This window comes from Lepisma saccharinum, chromosome 25 (assembly GCF_977018435.1).
Source record: "Lepisma saccharinum chromosome 25, izLepSacc3.1, whole genome shotgun sequence".
Lineage (NCBI taxonomy): Eukaryota > Metazoa > Arthropoda > Insecta > Zygentoma > Lepismatidae > Lepisma > Lepisma saccharinum.
In genome coordinates, this window is record NC_139253.1 from 55,187,070 (window position 1) to 55,206,375 (window position 19,306).

The following is a 19,306-nucleotide window of genomic DNA, read 5'->3' on the forward strand; positions in this document are numbered from 1 at the left end:
TTACGCCTCAACACTCGTATCAATAAATATAATAAGATTATTTACTGGCTAAATATATATATATACTCTACATACCAAAACTTGAAACTGTACATACAAAGAAAAATAAGACAAACACCCTTCTTAAAATTATGAAGTAAATAACACAGAAAAAAAACTAATGTACAGAGTGTCAAAAGAAGGTACTGTATGCAGTAAATATTTTTTTCTTTGAAGATACAGTGAAATCTCAGTTATGTGTTTTATGGAGATCAGGTGGTCAAAAAAACTTATAACTGAGAAAAATGTATTATTCAAAGATAATTAAAATGGCAAAAATAAGTACACCAAGAAAGAAAAGGAGTATTACATATACACCAAAGTTTGTTGTATTGCAGTAAATAATTATTGTAAATTCACAAAATCACGAGAAATAGACAGTGAAGGCAGGGGGGGGGGGTGCAAGCAAGGTATATCAGCTTAATCCCTTGAGGCAATTCCCTACAAATAACAAAAAAAACACGTTAAATATTAAGACCTTTATCTTGATCTTATGTTTACCGTAACTCTTGTTTCCCCGCTTTATAAGTTTTCCAAGCCCTGCCGATGACAACAGTTGCCAGAAGCAACTCCCCTCTTCCTTGCGTTTAAAGCAGTCTCATTCATTCACCATGCAACCTTGAACACTTGCTTTACGATCGGTGAACAAGCGCACTATTGCCAAATCGATAGTCACTAAATGATGCTTTCTCTAGTGTTTTAACACATTATAAAAGTGTGACTCAGGTGTCTTTGTTCCTTCCACAAAAACATATATGTACAAATGACATAGCTCAATCACTACACACACACTTCTTTACCCACGCTTCCTAGTAGATAGAAGTAGGGGAGGGGGAAACTTGCTTGGAAAAACTTTCCTTTCTTTTTGTTTGCTTCGGATCCCACTTTAAACTGTAGGTCCAGTCTTTTTCCTTGTTGAGACTAAAATCCTGAAAGTATAACTGGAAAAATTGTGAATCTGAAAATCGTATAACTGAAATATAATAATACACAGTCTTAGGGAAATTGGCAGGGGCCACCAGAAAAAAAAACAAGTAGTTGATTTAACATGTAAATATTCCATTGGAACTTCACCATATTAATTTGCCAGTTTTATTCTTAAATATTCATAATTTCAGATGAGACAATCAGAATATAAAATATACACTTTTGTGATTGTAATTGTGAATATAATCCACCATTTGTGCATTTTGCATAATTTACACCTTGTAAAACACATGTTTTTGTTATGTGAGTATTTATTTAAAGTAACATACTTATGGCACATTACCTGATTTTCTCTACATTATATTTCAGCTGTATCGAAACCCATCATCAGGTGATTCACCTACGACAGAATATTTATTTCATCTTAATCTCCTGATAATGACTATTTTATACTTTCTTAGTATACTGCTGCCAATATTTTCTAACATGTAGTAGAGCAAGGATTTTTAAGGGTTTCTTTGCCTGCAAAAATGCAGTCCAGGCTCAAAGATGAATCTGATTATGGGCAGAGGCAGGTAATTATGGAGATCACGGTAATCACAAAATTATTGATAAACACTTCATTTTACTTTAACATTTGGGAAATACGTTTTGACTAATATTCTGTTGATGAAACAATCACGACAATCACAAAATGGGATCTTATATGAAAAACATGAACACAATTACATATTATCATGAATGTTTCATCTTATATCAAATTTTATGTGCTGATTTTTTTTAGGGGAGGGGGTACCTAAACAACTCTCTTGTTCATTTGGACTTGCCATATTCACTAGGATTACAAAATTCACAAGTACCCTTCTGTGATGGAAACTATAGAGGGTAGATAATGCTGAAAGTCAGGATGCTAGCATATATTTGGCCTTTCTCATCTGTGGGTTTTTGTGCAGTTTGGAGATGCAATTTAAGAGAAAATGTAGGGGAAAACTGAACTAGTAAAGCAAAGTAAAAAATGTAAACAAATTGGTCTCTCATAACGAATACATAACTTTATATTGAATGACATGTATATTTATGTTTCTGCCTTTAACCACACTACTGATAAACAAGAAGTTGTATGTCAGCTTCAGTTGTGGCATAACATAAACACCGTCAATATTGACAGAAAAAAAAGAGTTAGTGACTCTCATGTCACCATAATATAATAGCCTTTTTTTAAGTATCGTGGGCAATATTTTTTTTTTTTTTGAATGTACCAGATGTATTGAATCTCTAATACAGGGTGGGGAAGAAACAATTACACGATTTAAATTTGGCACCATATCAACATCTTTGTAGATGGCCTGGTGAAACACACATCCCTGAATAGAGCAGTTTAAAGCCTTCAGTCGTCATGCAGCGTTGGTCGGAAGAGCATAAAGTGTTTGTTGTGGAAACGTGGAAATGCTGAGGACTACGCTGAAATGCTTCTGCCACTTAGTACACATTTTCCGGTGTTCATACAGTTCGAGAGCAACCAGGAGGGCTCTAGCTGACAATGGATACAGTAGTCCTGAATTGTGTAACATAATTCAATGTTGTTTGGAATGTTGGCTTCTTTCCATTTCTTCCAATGTCAAAATGTCGTCAAAAAACACTATGCTACAGTAGGAGTGTCACTGTTTCAAAAAAACATTTGTAACAAACACTCTATGCTCTTCTGACCAATGGTGCATGACAACTGAAGGCTTTAAACCGTTCTACCCAGGGATGTATGTTTCATCATGCCACCTGCAAAGATGTCAATATGATGCCAAATTTAAATCGTCTAAATGTTTCTGCTCTACCCTGTGTTAATCATTATATTAGTGGATCATAATATTCATGTGAGTAAATGTATCAATTGTAAGAGAATTCTATTTTGAACAATTCTAACAATCTCCACTGGCAGTAAAATGAATCTCCATAAATATCTGCCTCTGATTATGGACAACATGTCAGTCTGAGCAGCTAAGAATAATTTCTCAGCTTGTATGACTAGATATTTCCTTGAAGAGTATACATCAGGGATTCCAAGATTTTACACTTGTACATGATGCATATAATCAGTCACAGCGTCATAACATGTTAGAATTTTTTCTTACATTTTACATGTTTTGCTCTTCAGTTTATTTGCAAGGAGCTCCTGAAAAGTATACAATAGAGGTTTCACTCTAATTTTACCTACATATTTGACATAAATAACCATGTACTTCAAACATAAAAGGGTGAAAAAGTTTAAAAGTTGCCTCTTACCTGCGGGACTAGAGATACGTGGACACAACAAAAGTTTTCCCTTTTAACACGGAACTGGAATTGTCTAAAGGCCTCTACAAATGGCATCCCCTCTATATCACCAATTGTGCCACCTAGTTCAACTATACACACCTGCAGAAATATAAATCCATATTCAATAAATTTAATAATAAATCGCAAACAGAAAACAGATTTGCAAGAACTACAAAAATACATGGTTAAATGCAACCTATGTTATCCTCATTCAAAGTATCAACATTCAGTTTGCTAAGAATGGCAGACAGTAACATTTACATCATGCCACTTGAATAAGATAATTGTGCATTCTGGAAGATGTATTGGACTATTACATGAGAAATTAATTATGAGGATTATAAAATTTTCAGAATGTACTGAATTCGAAACTTGCCTGCAGAAATGTACATACAGTGTATCAACATGGCTAGTCTACGACTAAGAAAAAATTCAAGTAGAATTTCAGATTTTCATATTGAGCCTCCTTAGAACTAAAGGATAAAAAATCAATGGTGTATGGACACCTCTAAAAAAAGTAAAGTAAAGTGCTCCCCTGTGCTTTGCACCATGCCATGAAGGCGTATAGGGGGTGTTCGGTTAGGGCCCCACACTTTCTTGATCTTGGCCAAGCTGGGGGTGATGTGATCAGCACCATACCCCTGGCTGCCTTTACGATAAAGTCCTGTAAACAGCGTTCACCGGGCATACGCCACACCCACACACGTCCATCAGACCGCCACATCTGGTAGCGCGATTCATCACTCCATAGGATGGAATTCCATTGTTCGAGAGTCCAATGGCAGCGTTCCTTGCACCACTGTAACAGACGGATCGCATTGCAGGCTGTGATATGCAGCTTGTGTACTGCTGCGCGACCATGAAAACCAAGTGCTAGCAGCACTACTGGAAGCTGACCAAAGCTCCTGTGCCACCATCTGTAACAACGCCTTCCGGTTTGACTTCACCACACGTTTCAAGCATCGACAGTCACGATCCGTTAAAATGTTTGGTTTACTGGGTCTGGGTCATCATGTCATGACCCCATCTTTCTTCCACTTCATGATAACATCACTCACTGTTGACCGGGGTATCTGAAATTTGTTGGAAATCTTACAGGTCGAATGCCCAACCCTGTGGGCTCCAATGATCATCTCTCCTTCTGCCTCACTCAGTTCGTGTTGTCTGTCCATATTAACTGCTGTAGCTGTTGAGTGTACTCTCAACAGGCAACGCCTTTTAAAGGTTGTATGACGTGTACAGACGATCCCGAGCACTTTTTGAGGGGTGCCCGGTGACGAATGGCAACATAGTGTATGTATGTATATATATCGGGTGTCCCAGAAGTCTTTCCCTGATTACAAACTTCATTCATATCTGCTATATGGAATGTAGAGATGTGAAAGTGGTGCCAAAATGTTGGAAAACTAACCAAGTTTTTTTGTTCCAGGTTTCAGTAAAGTGGCTGTAGTGTAGCAGTGTCAGTGCCCAGGAAACCGGAAATGTTCACAAATCAGGAAAAATCTCAGTGTGCCACAAGACCCAGTCACCAATAACAGTGTAGAGGAACTTTCAAACAACTTATGGAAAGATGCCGCCCGATGTCGAGAGCATTAAGTCATGGTATGATAAGTTCAAGACCACAGAATCTGTTGCTGACTTACCGAGAAGTGGCCGAACCATCAACCTCAGCAATTTCAAACAACGTAAAACATCAGCCAAAAAGTTATCTTTATGATATCTTACACAAACATTTATTTTTTCGTGCATACAAAGTGCAAATTGTACAGGCTTTGTTGCCTAATGATACCAGGGGACACACTGAGCTTTTTCCTGATTTGTGAACATTTCCAGTTTCCTGGGCAGTGACACTGCTACAATACAGCCATGTTACTGAAACCTGGAACAAAAAAACTTGGTTAGTTTTCCAACATTTTGGCACCACTTTCACATCTCTACCTTAAATATAGCGGATATGAATAAAGTTTGTAATCAGGGAAAGACTTCTGGGACACCCGGTGTGTATATACACACACACACACATCAAGAGATGATTCAAGAAATGTATAAAAAAGAAACATTTATGATTGTAGAAGAGAATTTCAAATTCACTATTATCTTAGTTTTTTTTAAAAAAATTGGATTTCTCAACAACCTGGATAATTTCATATTTTTCTTGTATTATTCTCCCTTCTACTATTTGTTTTTTTCTAGATTGATTAAAATTGTTAATCAGGTTAATCAGGATTGGTTCCACAGTTTAAAGTGGGATCTGAACTACTGCGCAATGTGTCTCAACTGGGTATCGAACCTGGGAACCCTTGATTAAAAGTAAGTGTTTAAAGAGATCTTGTACTTATGTATATACATTTAGATTTACATATTTTCTTAATCACCCTGTCTTTGAGATACTATATAATTTAATATATCTTTATTGACAGTGAATGCTTTCAGTTCAATATTTGTTCTAATTCTCCACATAACACCCATATTTATAGTTGGTCCAATATTCTCAGTACTTTCCTTTCAAACACTAGTAATTTCCTTGAACTTTAATTTACACATAGGTAAAGTTCTCTCCCTCCAGGTAATGTCCAGAGAAAATTGCTGTTGTTACGGACTCATTGAAAAACATGCTGGAATTCCTACAATAGCAAATTGCTTCATGGAGAACTTCGAACATGAGGCACTCTGTTCAGCTCCACAGAAACCTACTGCATGTACAGATATGTAGACGACACCTTTGTCATCTGGCCGCACGGCAAAGTAGCGCTACAGACGTTCCTGGACCATCTCAACAACCAGCACCCGAACATCAGATGCACTATGGAGACAGAGACCAACGGCAGCCTATAGTTCCTGGACATCCTAATCACACGCAAACCAGACAGACCTTAGGACACAGAGTATACAGGAAGCCCACTCACATGCCAAGAGTTTTCAGCATCCAGTCCAACGGTCAACCATACTCTCTACGTTGTTTCACTGGGCCATCTCCATCAGTGACACAGAGCACCTTCAAGATGAAATAAGACACCTGCACACAGCTTTCAGACAGAATGGATACACAGAAGGCATCATCAGCAAAACACTAGAGCGAGTAATGCACAAGAACAACAAACAAATAAACCCGGAACCTCCAGACAACCAAGAAGAGAAGAAGATAGCCATCATCCCATACACTGGAAACCTCTCTACAGTCATCAGCCGCATTCTTGCAAAGCACAACATTAAGATGATTTACAAACCACCACAGAAAGTCAGAACTCTACTTTGAAACCCTAAAGATGACCTAGAACAGAAGACACCTGGGGTTTACTGTATTGTCTGTACCTGCAGCAAAGCCTGCATCGGGCGAACGTGGAGGACAATTGAACAACGATGTAAAGAACATGCCAGCTACATCAAGAATTTTCACCCAGAAAAATCCGGGTTAGCAGAACATTCAATCCAAGAGAGCCATAGAATCGACTTCACAACCAAAAAGATCATCAATAAGTCATCCAATTACTGGGACAGAATCATCAAAGAAGCAATAGCCATTCATGGGGAAAAGAAAAACCTCAACAGGGACACGGGACTAGAACTGGACCCTGCCTGGTTAGCGATAGTCCACTGCGAGCGTGGATGTCATAGACAGCACCTGATTGGGCCACCACCTGCACCGTACCCCTCCCACATCAAACATAACCATACCCTAACCTTTCTCTGCACTTCAATCCCTGAAGATGAGAGTAACGCTAGCTCTCGAGAGCTCGGAAGCCTGTCCAGAAATCACCTGGCTGATATCCCGAGAGAATATCTTCATCATTCGCCGCCAGAAAAGCTTCAAGAGTTACTTCAATTTACATCCTATTTGGAAAATCTACATTACAGCATGTATTGTGTCTTGATCTTTACCACTATATATATAATTATATATAATATATACTGTTAAAGTTTTACATTTCCTTAACTTTTCAAAATATAATACAGGGAAGAAAAGCCAATGATCAAGAAAAATTAAAACTGATACTTTCTTTTAATGCAGATGAAATCTTCAATAGCATCCAACTGCAACAGGTCTACTTTAAACAAGTTCATTTAGGTGATAACTAAAAGAGTTGTAGAATATGAATGAAAATCACAGAAGCATGCTGTATTTAAATCATACAGAGTAAAAGACTGAACAATTTAGATAGATGGCAGTACAACATATATGGTCTAGAGTGGGCATTGTTCAGCATGTGACACTGATAGATTAAGAAACACAGTTCCATGTTTTTTTCCCTTAAACACAACTGAATCTTCACAAACAATACAGGGTTGACATTATGCTTGTTTTTTTTTAAAAAAACTCAACCCAGGTGGTTTTTTCGTGTTTTTCTTTTCAGATAACCCCCTCCCCCAAATGGGCAAAACTGGGTTTTATTGGTTTTTTCAGGTTGTTTGAAAATATATATAACACTTCAAGATGGCGGATAGTACTGGGAGCGTGTTTCTTCGCTCTGCAAATTGTGGTTTTATTTTCTTGGTGTTGTGCTTCATTTGTGTTTTTCAATACCACGTACGTGTGAATCAGAACTCTGAAGTAACTATGGTCAATAGTGGCTCATTATTGGAGACGTGGAAAATAGGATATAGGAACTTTCTTTTTCCGGCCGCTGGAACTTCTTCTGGCCTGACCGCAGCCACGATGGGACTACGGACGTCCGAGGACCAACGACCGCAAGGTAAGCGATCCACTCTCGGTTACTTTCACCTCTTGTGCCTCGTGCTCTTGTGCGGTGACATCCATGTCAACCCGGGACCCTCACAAGGAAATGATGCTGTTTTTTCCGTATATTACCAGAACGTGCAAAGTATTAAAAACAAACTTTCTGACTGTGACATTCACTTAAGCGAGCTACTGCAATATGACTGCTTAGTTTTCACCGAAACTTGGCTAAACGACACGGTAATGGATAGTGAATTTCCATTTTTAAAGCATTTCAATGTATTTAGAAATGACCGTGCAAGTCGTCGTGGTGGAGGAGTGATGATTTGCGTTAATGTTAAATGGAATTGTAAAATACGAAGAGACCTAATCAAGGATTGTGAAATTATTTGGATAGAACTCAATTTTCAAAAAAACAAAAAACTTCTTATTGGATCGTATTACCGCCCACATAAGAACTCTCCTATTTCCATCCTCGAAGCCTGCAGGGATTCGGTATTAGCAGCAATGACAAGTGGTGATATTATGTTATTTGGTGATTTCAACCTGTCCATCAATTGGGAAAGCCCAAATACGGGAACTATAAACTGCCAAAATGATCAGTGGTTTATTGATACGTTCATTCACGGAATAGGGTTAAACCAGTTCAACTTGCGTAAAACACGTGGTGACAGCAACCTTGACTATGTACTGGCAACCCTGCCTAATATGCAGGTAACTACAGGAAAAAATCTTCTAACCTCCGACCGTGACTCACTCGACGTCACGATGCACCTGCCTACCACGAAGAAAGACAAGGAATCCGTCAAGCAGAACCAACCCTCCCGCCACCTATGGCGAAAAGCTCCATGGAATGCCATCCAGCGGGCGCTCAATGTCTACCCTTGGTTTTTGTTGATGGAAGAGGAAGTGAACGAAGCATTTGAGAACTTTGTCGAAATTCTGCATGCCACGATAAAGGACTTCGTGCCCACTACGAGACCGAGATCTACCAAATACCCCGTCTGGTTCGACAGAGAAGTTCTCTTTGTGTTAAAAAATAAAAAACAGGCTTGGTACCTATGGAAGCAGCACCCTAATGTTCACACTCACGGTACCTATTGTGACATCAGACGTCATTCAAAATACCTACTCAGAAAAAAATATAGTGAACATATAAATAACATAACAACCGAATGTAATACAAACCCGAAGAGATTCTTCACTTTACTAAATTCAAGAAAACAAAGCCCACGTATACCTAAAGAAATTGTTCACAATACTGACATTGCTAGTGGAGAAGAAAGAGCCGAACTTTTCAATGTTTTTTTTCATCAGAACTTCTCACCTCCCTCAGTTTCCGACCCTCTCCCCCACTTAAATGCTGTCTGTCCTCACACGCTATCTTCAATCAAAACATCCCCCGAGGAAGTAAAATACCTTCTCGCTTCATTGCCCCTCCACCGGTCCCTAGGTCAAGATGAAATCCCCACAATATTCCTTCGTAAAACTGCCGACTCCTTGGCTCTTCCTCTGTCTGCCTTACTCAACAAATGTTTCTCTAAGGGTGTGTTTCCGAAAAACTTCAAACGGGCCAACATTGTGCCCATTCACAAAACTGGAGATAAAAAATGTGTAAAATCCTATAGACCAATCTCACTTCTATCGCCACTATCAATTATTTGTGAAAAAATCATCAAAAACAGGTTACTTCAGTTTACGTCACCATATATCAACACAGCACAACATGGTTTTCTTCCAGGCAGCTCTTGCCTAACAAATCTTTCCGTCTTACTTTCGCATGCTGCCAGAGCTATTGATAATAACTCCCAACTTGACACCATATATTTGGACATTTCGAAAGCCTTTGACAAAATTAATCATAAATTTCTTCTTCATAAATTATCATCCAGATTTAACATCCATGGCAAATTTCTCTCTTTACTCCAGGACTACCTCCATGAGCGTGAACAACGTGTTGTTCTTTCAGGTACCTCTTCTAACTTTCTTCCCGTTTTGTCTGGAGTTCCCCAGGGGAGTGTCTTAGGGCCGCTCCTATTCCTTCTGTACATGGATGACCTCCCTGAAAAACTGTCCTCCCTCCCTATCAATATACTTTTGTTTGCGGATGATTGTAAACTCTTTAAGGAGATCTCATCGCATCATGACATGATGATTCTTCAAAATGCTCTCACAGAACTTGTTAAGTGGTGTCGGCAGTGGAATTTAGAACTAAACCCTCAGAAATGCTCTTTCCTTACTTATTCCCTAAAAAAGAACAAAGTGGTGTCTACTTATACTATTGAAAACAATCCAATCCAAAACGTTTCCACCCAAAAGGACCTAGGTATTATCATGGATGAAAAACTCCTTTAATTATCATATTATTGCTACCACTAAAAAAGCCATGCGCCTTCTCGGTCTTCTATACAGATTTAGCGAAATTCAAAACCCATCATCTCTTGCTTTATTCTTTAAATCTTTCATCTCGCCCATCCTCGAATACTGTTCCCCAATTTGGGCGATGGCCTCAAAAACCAATCTCATCAGAATAGATTCTGTTCTCAGTTTCTTTCTTGCAATTGTTCGCCATAGAATACCTTCCTTTCGACATGTATCCAAATCAGAGACCATGGCTGCTCTGAATATTCACACTCCATCCTTTCGTCGGGATCTAGCTGACATGAAATTTTTATACAAGATAATAAATGGCAAACTCAGAACAGATCTCCTAATCAGTGAATTCACACTTAGGGTACCCCAAAAGCTAACGCGCAACCTGCAACTCTTCCACAACCCAACCACTAGGCTATCCCTTCTACAACGCTCCTTGTTTTACAGGCTCCCAGAAATCTACAACAAACTTCCCCTGAATGTAGATATTTTCCTTCCAGAACAAAATTTTTGTATATTACTGACGAAGAACATGTAAATCTATCCCATCTTGTTATTGTTTTTATCTTTTGTTATTTTTTGTTTCTACTTTATGATGTTTCAGTGTAAAATGGCCAAATAAGACTGTATCTGAAACTCTGAGTAAATAAATAAATAAATAAATAAATAAATAAATAAATAAATAAAAAATAAATATATATTTTAAAAATAAAATACATTTTTCCCTGGTAGTAATATATCATAACATTCAATTTGTATTGTTTTATACCCTGTCCCAGGCATGTCTGGAGCAAGCGAACAAAAATAAGTCTCTGCGCAAGTAGTGACAGGAGACGGCTCCACCAATGAGCATGTTAGAGGGAACTGGATTGCATGGAGGGGCGGTAAGTGACTGCAGTTACCAGCCCACGCAGCAGCATGTACTGCTTTGTTCTGTCCATTCTATTTCCTTCCCTTCTCAGATGCTATGCACGGCCTTGCTCCAGAGATAGTTGGACAGGATACAGTTGACTGTAAAAAAACTATTTAACATTTCTGTTAACATATTCGGTTGTAAAATATTTATGTAACAGTTTGATTCTACTGTTCCTGGATGGTGTAACAGTTAATGTTGTTGCTTTGTGATCAGTGTCAGGGTTGCATTCCCTGAAGAGGCACATACTTTGGTGTATCCAACATTCAGAGTACCGGGGGGGGGGGGGGGGAGGGTACAAAATGTGTTATATTTTTAACAATCTACAATGGTACTCCGTACTGGCACCGTATTACAAGTGAGGACTAATAACATTCTTTTAACAAGGGAAATGCCTATGGTGCCATGGGCTCTGGGTTCGAATCCCAGCCTGGGCATGGATATTTTTTGTGTCCCCCTTCATCAATTTCATCATATCATCACTCATTTTCATCTTCGCGATTAGCCAAATGTGGCAGAAAAGAGAAGTAAAATAAACCCAATCAATCAATCAAACAAGAGAAATGAATATGTGTGTGTTTGTGTGTATACATACTTGGATGCATCATTATGAACACTACACAACTTTGAGTAGTTATGATGAACACATTAACAAGTAACATAATAAATCAATGAATAGTGCTGGAACCAATATTCCAGAAAAAAAAACAATAACTAACTTTTATACAGTGAGACTTTTACTTTTATCAATCAGGTTTGTTACTTTCTTCCCCCTGAAACGATACCCAAATTTTAGAATGTTAAAGTATGCATTTTACAAGATGCAGTGCATTTTTAGTAAATACTATAAGTGAATATTCCATTCTGAACGTCAGTTTATGAAACAAATTATTTAGTGAATGCAGTGGTGTGCCTCTATTGGTATGAATTATGCTACAGCTACAAACATATTTTTTATCTCTTGTATTTCATTTCCTTACAAGCTGCCACAGACAATTAAAAAATTCCAAATTAATATGCAACACAATGTTTTAAATCTTCTTCAATAAAGTTTGTTCACAGTTTATCACAGTTGTGTTTTTCCATTATTTGTCTGGATGTTTGAAGCATAAATACCTCCTCCATGTATTAACCATGCCAAATTATAAGTTTGCCATATTTAATTGAGTGGCTGATTTGTCCAAATTTAATACCTCATACATCTTCAAAAAAATCTAGCTGCTATGAAAATGCCAATTCCCATGGTCTAAAACATTAGTGATCCCCAATTTGGTCCGAAATGCTCCCCAATTATGCACTATATTTCAAAATACTTAATTCTCAAACTATAACTTGAGTGATGCCATAATATTCTTAAAATAATTTCTTTTCTTAACCTTCAAAAATGTAGTTTAGGCATTTTAAAGTGTCATCAGAATTTGGAATCCAGCTCAGCATAAGAAAAATACATTTTTCATCCACAATCTTGAAATGATTTGAACACATGCAAATGAAACCAAAATCATTCCCGGGGTGTATCTTGTGATTAATTTCAGCTAAAAAACCTCTACATTTGCTGCAGTTATCGTGGTCTCAAAATTGGTGACTTACCCCCACCCTTCCTAAAACACACACTATATTACAGAGTTTTATTAAAAACTTAAAACTCAAGGGATGCCTGTTTGCGGAGGCCTGTTTTTCTTAAACTACGAAATGTAACCTAGTCAAATATGAGCATAATTTAAAGCTCTCCAAAGGCATGTTAAACCAGTCTGTAGTCTACTAGCTTTAAACATAGTGACCAATTTTTCTCAAATACAATGTGAGACCAATTCTTCACGTTATCTTGCAACTATAAAAATTGCAACTGATTTTACAACCACACCTCTCCTAGGCTATGAATTATTATTTTAAAAGTTTTACTGCAAAATTGTGGACCAATGGAATCTCTTATACTTCGAAAATGTATTCTAGACAGTTTTGGGAAGAAAAAAAATTTAGAGCATAGCATAGAGCCTACAACATGGAGAAAATCAGTTTTTCATCCACCATCTTGAAACACTTTGTCCAATTTTGTTCACAAGTTTTATAGCTGCAGAAAGAATTTTACCTAAATGATTCTAAATAGAGTTGAATGTCTGGGAAGCTTCGTTCATTGCAGAAGAACATTGGAATAAATAAATGGTAACATAGATCCAGTATGGAGTTTTCTTTTTCACAAATGGAGTAAGCCACCATCTTTTTATTTAATGTAACAGAAAACATCAACAGACTTTGTGAAAACAATGACGACTTTGAATTACCTGATGTTATTTGGGATTCATAATTTTAAATAAAAAATAATGTGATCAAATTATTCTTTTTCTGAAATAAAAATAAAACAAGACTGCTTATTTTCACAGTTAGGTGAATACTGTTACATATTACAATAATGTAACATTGACAACATCCATTATATAACGGATTCATTTTGTTTAAAAAATTGCTAACCATTGTTATAACTGTATCTTTAGTCAAAATGAAAATAAATGTCTGATGAAGGGAGCGTGTGTTTTCCTGAAACATCACAACGAAAAACTGTTTTCTTATGCTTGTAATAACTGTAAACTACAGGAAAATGAATCTAAATTTTAAGCAGTTATCAAGGCCACTAAATAAATGACTTATCTCCCTGCCCATCCACCCTAACTCATGCACCATATTTTATTAATTTTATTGTCAAATTATACAGCAAGTACATAATGCTCCTGTACGTTTTGTAAATTGTGACATAATTAAATCGGAACTCTCTTTAAATTATTTTTCTCATTTCTCATCATAATGGGTTGCTTGCCCAAGCAAGATAAATGTTATTTATGTCTGGTTAGGAGCTCTATACCCATGTACCTTCATGATCTACCACAATTTCAGTATAGGTATTTCTTTTCTTTTCCTTACTTTTTTTTTAAGGGTGTAGGGTAGTCAAGTAAATTCAGTGTATATGTACACTTTCATATTTTGATCATTTTTGACATTTTCAAACCTTTGAATCAACTATAATTTTGAGCTTTGCGCATGAAGCATGGCAAGTAACCCACTATGATGAGAAATGAGAAAAATCATTTAAAGTGTGTTCCGATTTAATAATGCTACAATTTACATTTCATTAAACTGTACTCAATTCTCTACTGTAATGCTTAAGCATGCAAACATTTACTGTATCAATTGATCATCCCAGTTGAAACTATGATGTGCCACTATGGTTTCCCCCACATAAGGAAGTGACTGATGACTAGAGCTAGGAATTTTAGGTGCAAAAATTTGCCAATAAAGGTGCAAAAAAGGTGCCAATTTTTGTACAAAAAAGGTGCTAAAATAGGTGCTAATTTTCAGATGTAAAATTTATTGTGAGCAGTGCATACATATATGATTCAACTTGTCTGGATAAACACATAGAGTATTCTCTGGTTTTAAATCGTTTAATATAACTAAACAAAGAAAATTCTCTGATACATTAGAAAGCGACATAAAGGAAAACATGCTTCTTCTTACTTGCTTAGAATTAGTCATCTAGAAAACTGTTAAAATATTTATTTTTATTTTATTTATTTATTTGAGAAATCCTGAATACAGAGAGAATCCATTTTATATCAGGATATAAACAGTGAGAAAAATAAAAATTAACAAATGAGAAGCACGCACACCAGGCCCGTAGCTAGAGGGGGGGCAGGGGGGGCAACTGCCCCCCCTGAGAGCCCGCCTTGCCCCCCCTGTGAAAAATACAGAACATATTCCTACCTGGAATTCTCACTAATCTTTACAATTATATTCTGTATTACTCTAGCAACATAACAAAAACATTTATTGATTTTGTGATTTATGAAGGTGGATTCCGTATAATGTCGTATCAGAATTGGGGAGAAAGAATTCCCTTCCAGTTTCAGACTTCGGGAAATGATTTCGCAATTTTCAGTATATAGAACAGTTGTGACAATTTGAGTAGTCTTGTATTAAAGGTGCCTAATGTGTTTGGGTGTTTTTCTTGGATGTGTTGCTATGAGGTTTGAACTGCATAATTTCTTGTTTCCCAAGTCTACCTTTTGGTAATAGCGATTCATGTGATAGAGAGAGGGAGCGGATATTTGATTTTTGTTACTTAGCGTTGCTTTTCTGCCACATCTAGCTAATCGTGACAATGAGTGATGACGTGAAATTGATGAAGAGAGACTCACAAACAGTGCTGCAACCACAGGGTGGCAGGGGCATTGTCCCCCCCAATCTTGGACGGAAGTCCAATCTAGGGGGGGGGGGCAAACATTGAAGTAAAGAAACATGACTAGCAGAATCTGAGAACAGCAGGACAAATGGATACTCGAGATGGAATTAATTTTCAAGTCTTTCTTGCACTTTTCTTCCAGACGGCTAAGGGCACTTGCAGGGGGCACAGAGGGGCAATTGCACCTTCGATTTCAAATTTTATACAAATAACAGTACATTTCGTAAAATTTTCTTGCTCGCTTCGGTCGCAATGAAAATACCTACTGTTCATATAGTCCAAGTTCAGAGCCATTGCTAGGGGGCGGCGGAAGTCAGCCTTGGGAGCCAAAACGATCTAAATGAAGTGTACATGGAAGTTATACTGTACGTGTCATATGTACAAAAAGAATAATGTCCGTCATGCATATTCTGTCATTGAAAAATACAGTTTGCGTACTTGTTTTCCATTACTAGCTAATATGAAATTGAATGTGTTGGACTAATATTTCACATAATTTGTTCAAACACAAATGCTTTAGCACCGACTTCTACCCCCTTTTGCATGATTTACGACGATAATAACGTATTTTAATGCTACTATTATTACTACCACTACCACCACTATATTAATATTATTATTATTGGCACGTTTGTCATGGTACTTGACCCCCTCTCCAGATAAAAATTTGTGGTTTCGCGTCTGCTCACAAAGAACACTCATTGCCCAGGCTCGAAACTGGAACCCCCTGGCTTCGTAGTGTGTTATGATGGAGGTCGGCTAATGAAAGATGTGGGACAGCTTACTGGCTCAAATTATTATCAAACATGATGAAAATGTGATAGTGTTTCACATTTATTATTTCGGTTAGAAAACTATAAAATTTGTAGTTTGATAAGAGTTACACTAAGCATCTTATGGAGTGTAAATATCAATTTCAAATCTTATGAATCATTTCTCTATGCAAACGCATCAAATATGATAAGCAACATAGGTGTGTGTTATGATATCCATTTTATAAAGGAAAATTTAAGTTTCAACCCTTACTGTTTGCATGATATCGTTTCCATATTATGTTATATATTGCTCTCAGAATTTTAAACGGCAGTAAAAATTAATGCCATTTGCAACTGCGAAGCTATGAATGGGATTGTATACATTAAGGACAGAAGATGCCATATTTCGATTCCTTGGAACATCGAAAGAATTAGACGAGCAAATAGTGACTGAGAAGAGTATAAGTATAAAGAAACTGATGTTTGGGGTTTGTACTCTTCTGCTCAAAAAGTGGTGACGATAAGCAGCCCACAGACCTCGTGCCGCGGAAATGGGGTAAGGCGAAGGAGGCTCCTTATATCGTTCGGTTTCGTACCATAGTCATTAAGGAAGGTATTTTTCATAATGTAAAGAGGATACAACATTTCCCTCTATAAAACTTGATATGAAATATTAATGATGACGCTGTAATCCAAGAAGTCATAGATCAATCAAGGGATTCCTATATGTTTGTCAGGTGTCAAACACATGTATTTCAACAACACAATATTTTGCAAAATGGTTAACGTAACCAGTAGGCAAACATTGTCTGTAGTGATGCAAGAGTCTTTCATTTGATGCAAATAGGATCCGTGGTGGAGTAAGAGACCCATGTTTCAATGTTTTAGCAAGTAGGCCTACAAACAATTTATTACAATTTTTTACACAATTCATCAAAGTTTAGATAATATGTAACCATTATTATTTAATTAATTCTATTTTTCTTGCATAACACAAGACAATGGTGTTGTTGGATTCTCGTTAGATTCGTTTGTGCATAAAAATCTTGCATACTGGAAACTAGTGGGAGACATTATGAAGCACGATTTATAAATGACTTCCTTAATCAGTTCTGCAGAGAAGCCCAAAGCTATTGGTACATATTAATCATCTGTTAACATTATTGACCTGTAAATATTAGATACAGTCCCGATTAGCCTATTTATGTTAAACTTTATCTTTGTATTCTTTGGTAGTCCGAAAGGTTATAATCGAAATATTGCTATTTGATGTTCTTGAACTTTTATTGTTCCTTGGAGTTTCAAGATAACATCCCTTTCCTGTTACTTATTACTTTTGGAGAAGGGGGGGCATGTACCTCTCTGTACCTTGCTATATCTGTCAATGCAACACAATATATTAAAAATTTGCCCCCTCTAGGATTGACTTCGCCCCCCCCTACTAAGAATTCCTGGCTACGGGCCTGACGCACACATATGTAACAAGAATAATACAATAAAAATAATAAAAATTAAACAATAATAATAAAACAATAACAAGAGTATAACAAATATTAATTTCTCTTCAGCTGCTTGATGCACGCATTTCTGAAAGCCTGCTTAGATAGATGGAAGCCTGGAGGATCAATTAGTGTATTGTACCTTGTTTGTAGCCTATAGAGAAATGACCTTTGTTCTAGGGATAGCCTTGAGGGTTTGGTGTAAAAGAAGTTGTTGCATTTGCTGTTGGTGAAAATGTGGCAAGAGTTCGTTAGTGAAAAGTTGTCCAGTCATGATTTTGAAAAGAAATGTTAGATGTCATGATTTTGAAAAGAAATGTTAGATCTGAAACTTGACAGCGAAGGGACGGATCGTGAATTTGAAGAGTGGATAGAATTTCATGTTTGGAAAAGTTTGAAAGGGCTGGCATCTGTGTTTGACTATTCTGATAAAGAAATTTACCACTTTGTTTGTTCTCTTTATATTGCTATCACAGGCCATTGACCAAATACAGGAACCATATTCAAGAATAGGTACTACGCACGATGTAAAGTAGGTTTTGAGGGCAGAAACATGTGTGATATCTGTAAATCTCTAAATTAGTCCAAGGGTTTTCATGGCTCTCGAAGTTATGTAATCTATGTGGTGGCTGAAAGTGAGTTTGCTGTCGAAAATGACTCCCAAGATGTTTGTGCTTTGTACGAACGGGATGATTTTGTTGCATATCTATAGGATGGTGCTGTAAAATTGGATTTGAGGGTAAACCTCATAAAAACAGATTTCTCTGGATTTATTTTCAGATTCCAGTCTTGGCACCAGCATTCAATGTGTGTGAGATTGTCTTGAATGGAACAAGTGTCTTCAACTGAAGCGATGTTTCTAAATAACTTACAGTCATCAGCATACAATAAAATTGAGCATTCTGGAGAAATATATTCATGAATATCGTCCATGAAAAGAGTGAAACACAGGGGCCCTAGAGAACTTCCTTGAGGCACACCGGAAACTACAGGGAGCCATGAAGAAGAGCAACCAGATATGATAACTTTTGCTTTCTATTGTGCAAGTAGTAATTTAAGAAGAGATCCGTGAATGTTGAATCTGTTTGAAAGTTTATGGATGAGTTTTGTATGAGGGACAGAGTCAAACGCTTTAGAAAAATTAAGTAAACGACATCCATGTCTTGCTTGGCACTCAGGCAGTTAACCGCATTGGTGAGCAAACAAGCAAGGTTTGTGTCACATGAAGCATGAGGAAGAAAACCGTGTTGAGTGGGAGAGAGGAACGGAGTAGCATGCGCAAGGATACGATTGGAAATTACGATAAGAAGTAACGTGAGTTTTGTTTCCATGTTTGAGTAAGATTACATTCAAAATTTCTGTTCTTCTGAGTGAGGCTACATCTGCGGTCACTAAGCAGATACTTGTAAGTTGAAAAATAACGTTCAACGTCAACACACACAAGTGGTGCGTATTTTGTTTGCAACTGATAATCCACATCCTTGTTGGTTGCGACTTCTTGAACATCAGGATTTTTGGCTAAACTTTGTACTAACTTGTCTTTCCCGACCCCTTGCAGCTCTTATTGCACATCCATCAAAA

General features: G+C 37.2%; 1 protein-coding gene across 3 annotated transcripts in view; it reads right to left on the reverse strand.

The window, feature by feature from the left end:
• Positions 1-19,306, reverse strand: part of Ctps (CTP synthase) — a 126,966-nt gene that overhangs the window by 81,533 nt on the left and 26,127 nt on the right. For all 3 annotated transcript variants that reach the window (XM_083111339.1, XM_083111338.1, XM_083111340.1), the window contains exon 5: positions 3,244-3,375. In XM_083111339.1, coding sequence (XP_082967465.1) covers positions 3,244-3,375 — 132 coding nt within the window. The remainder of the gene's footprint in view (positions 1-3,243; positions 3,376-19,306) is intronic.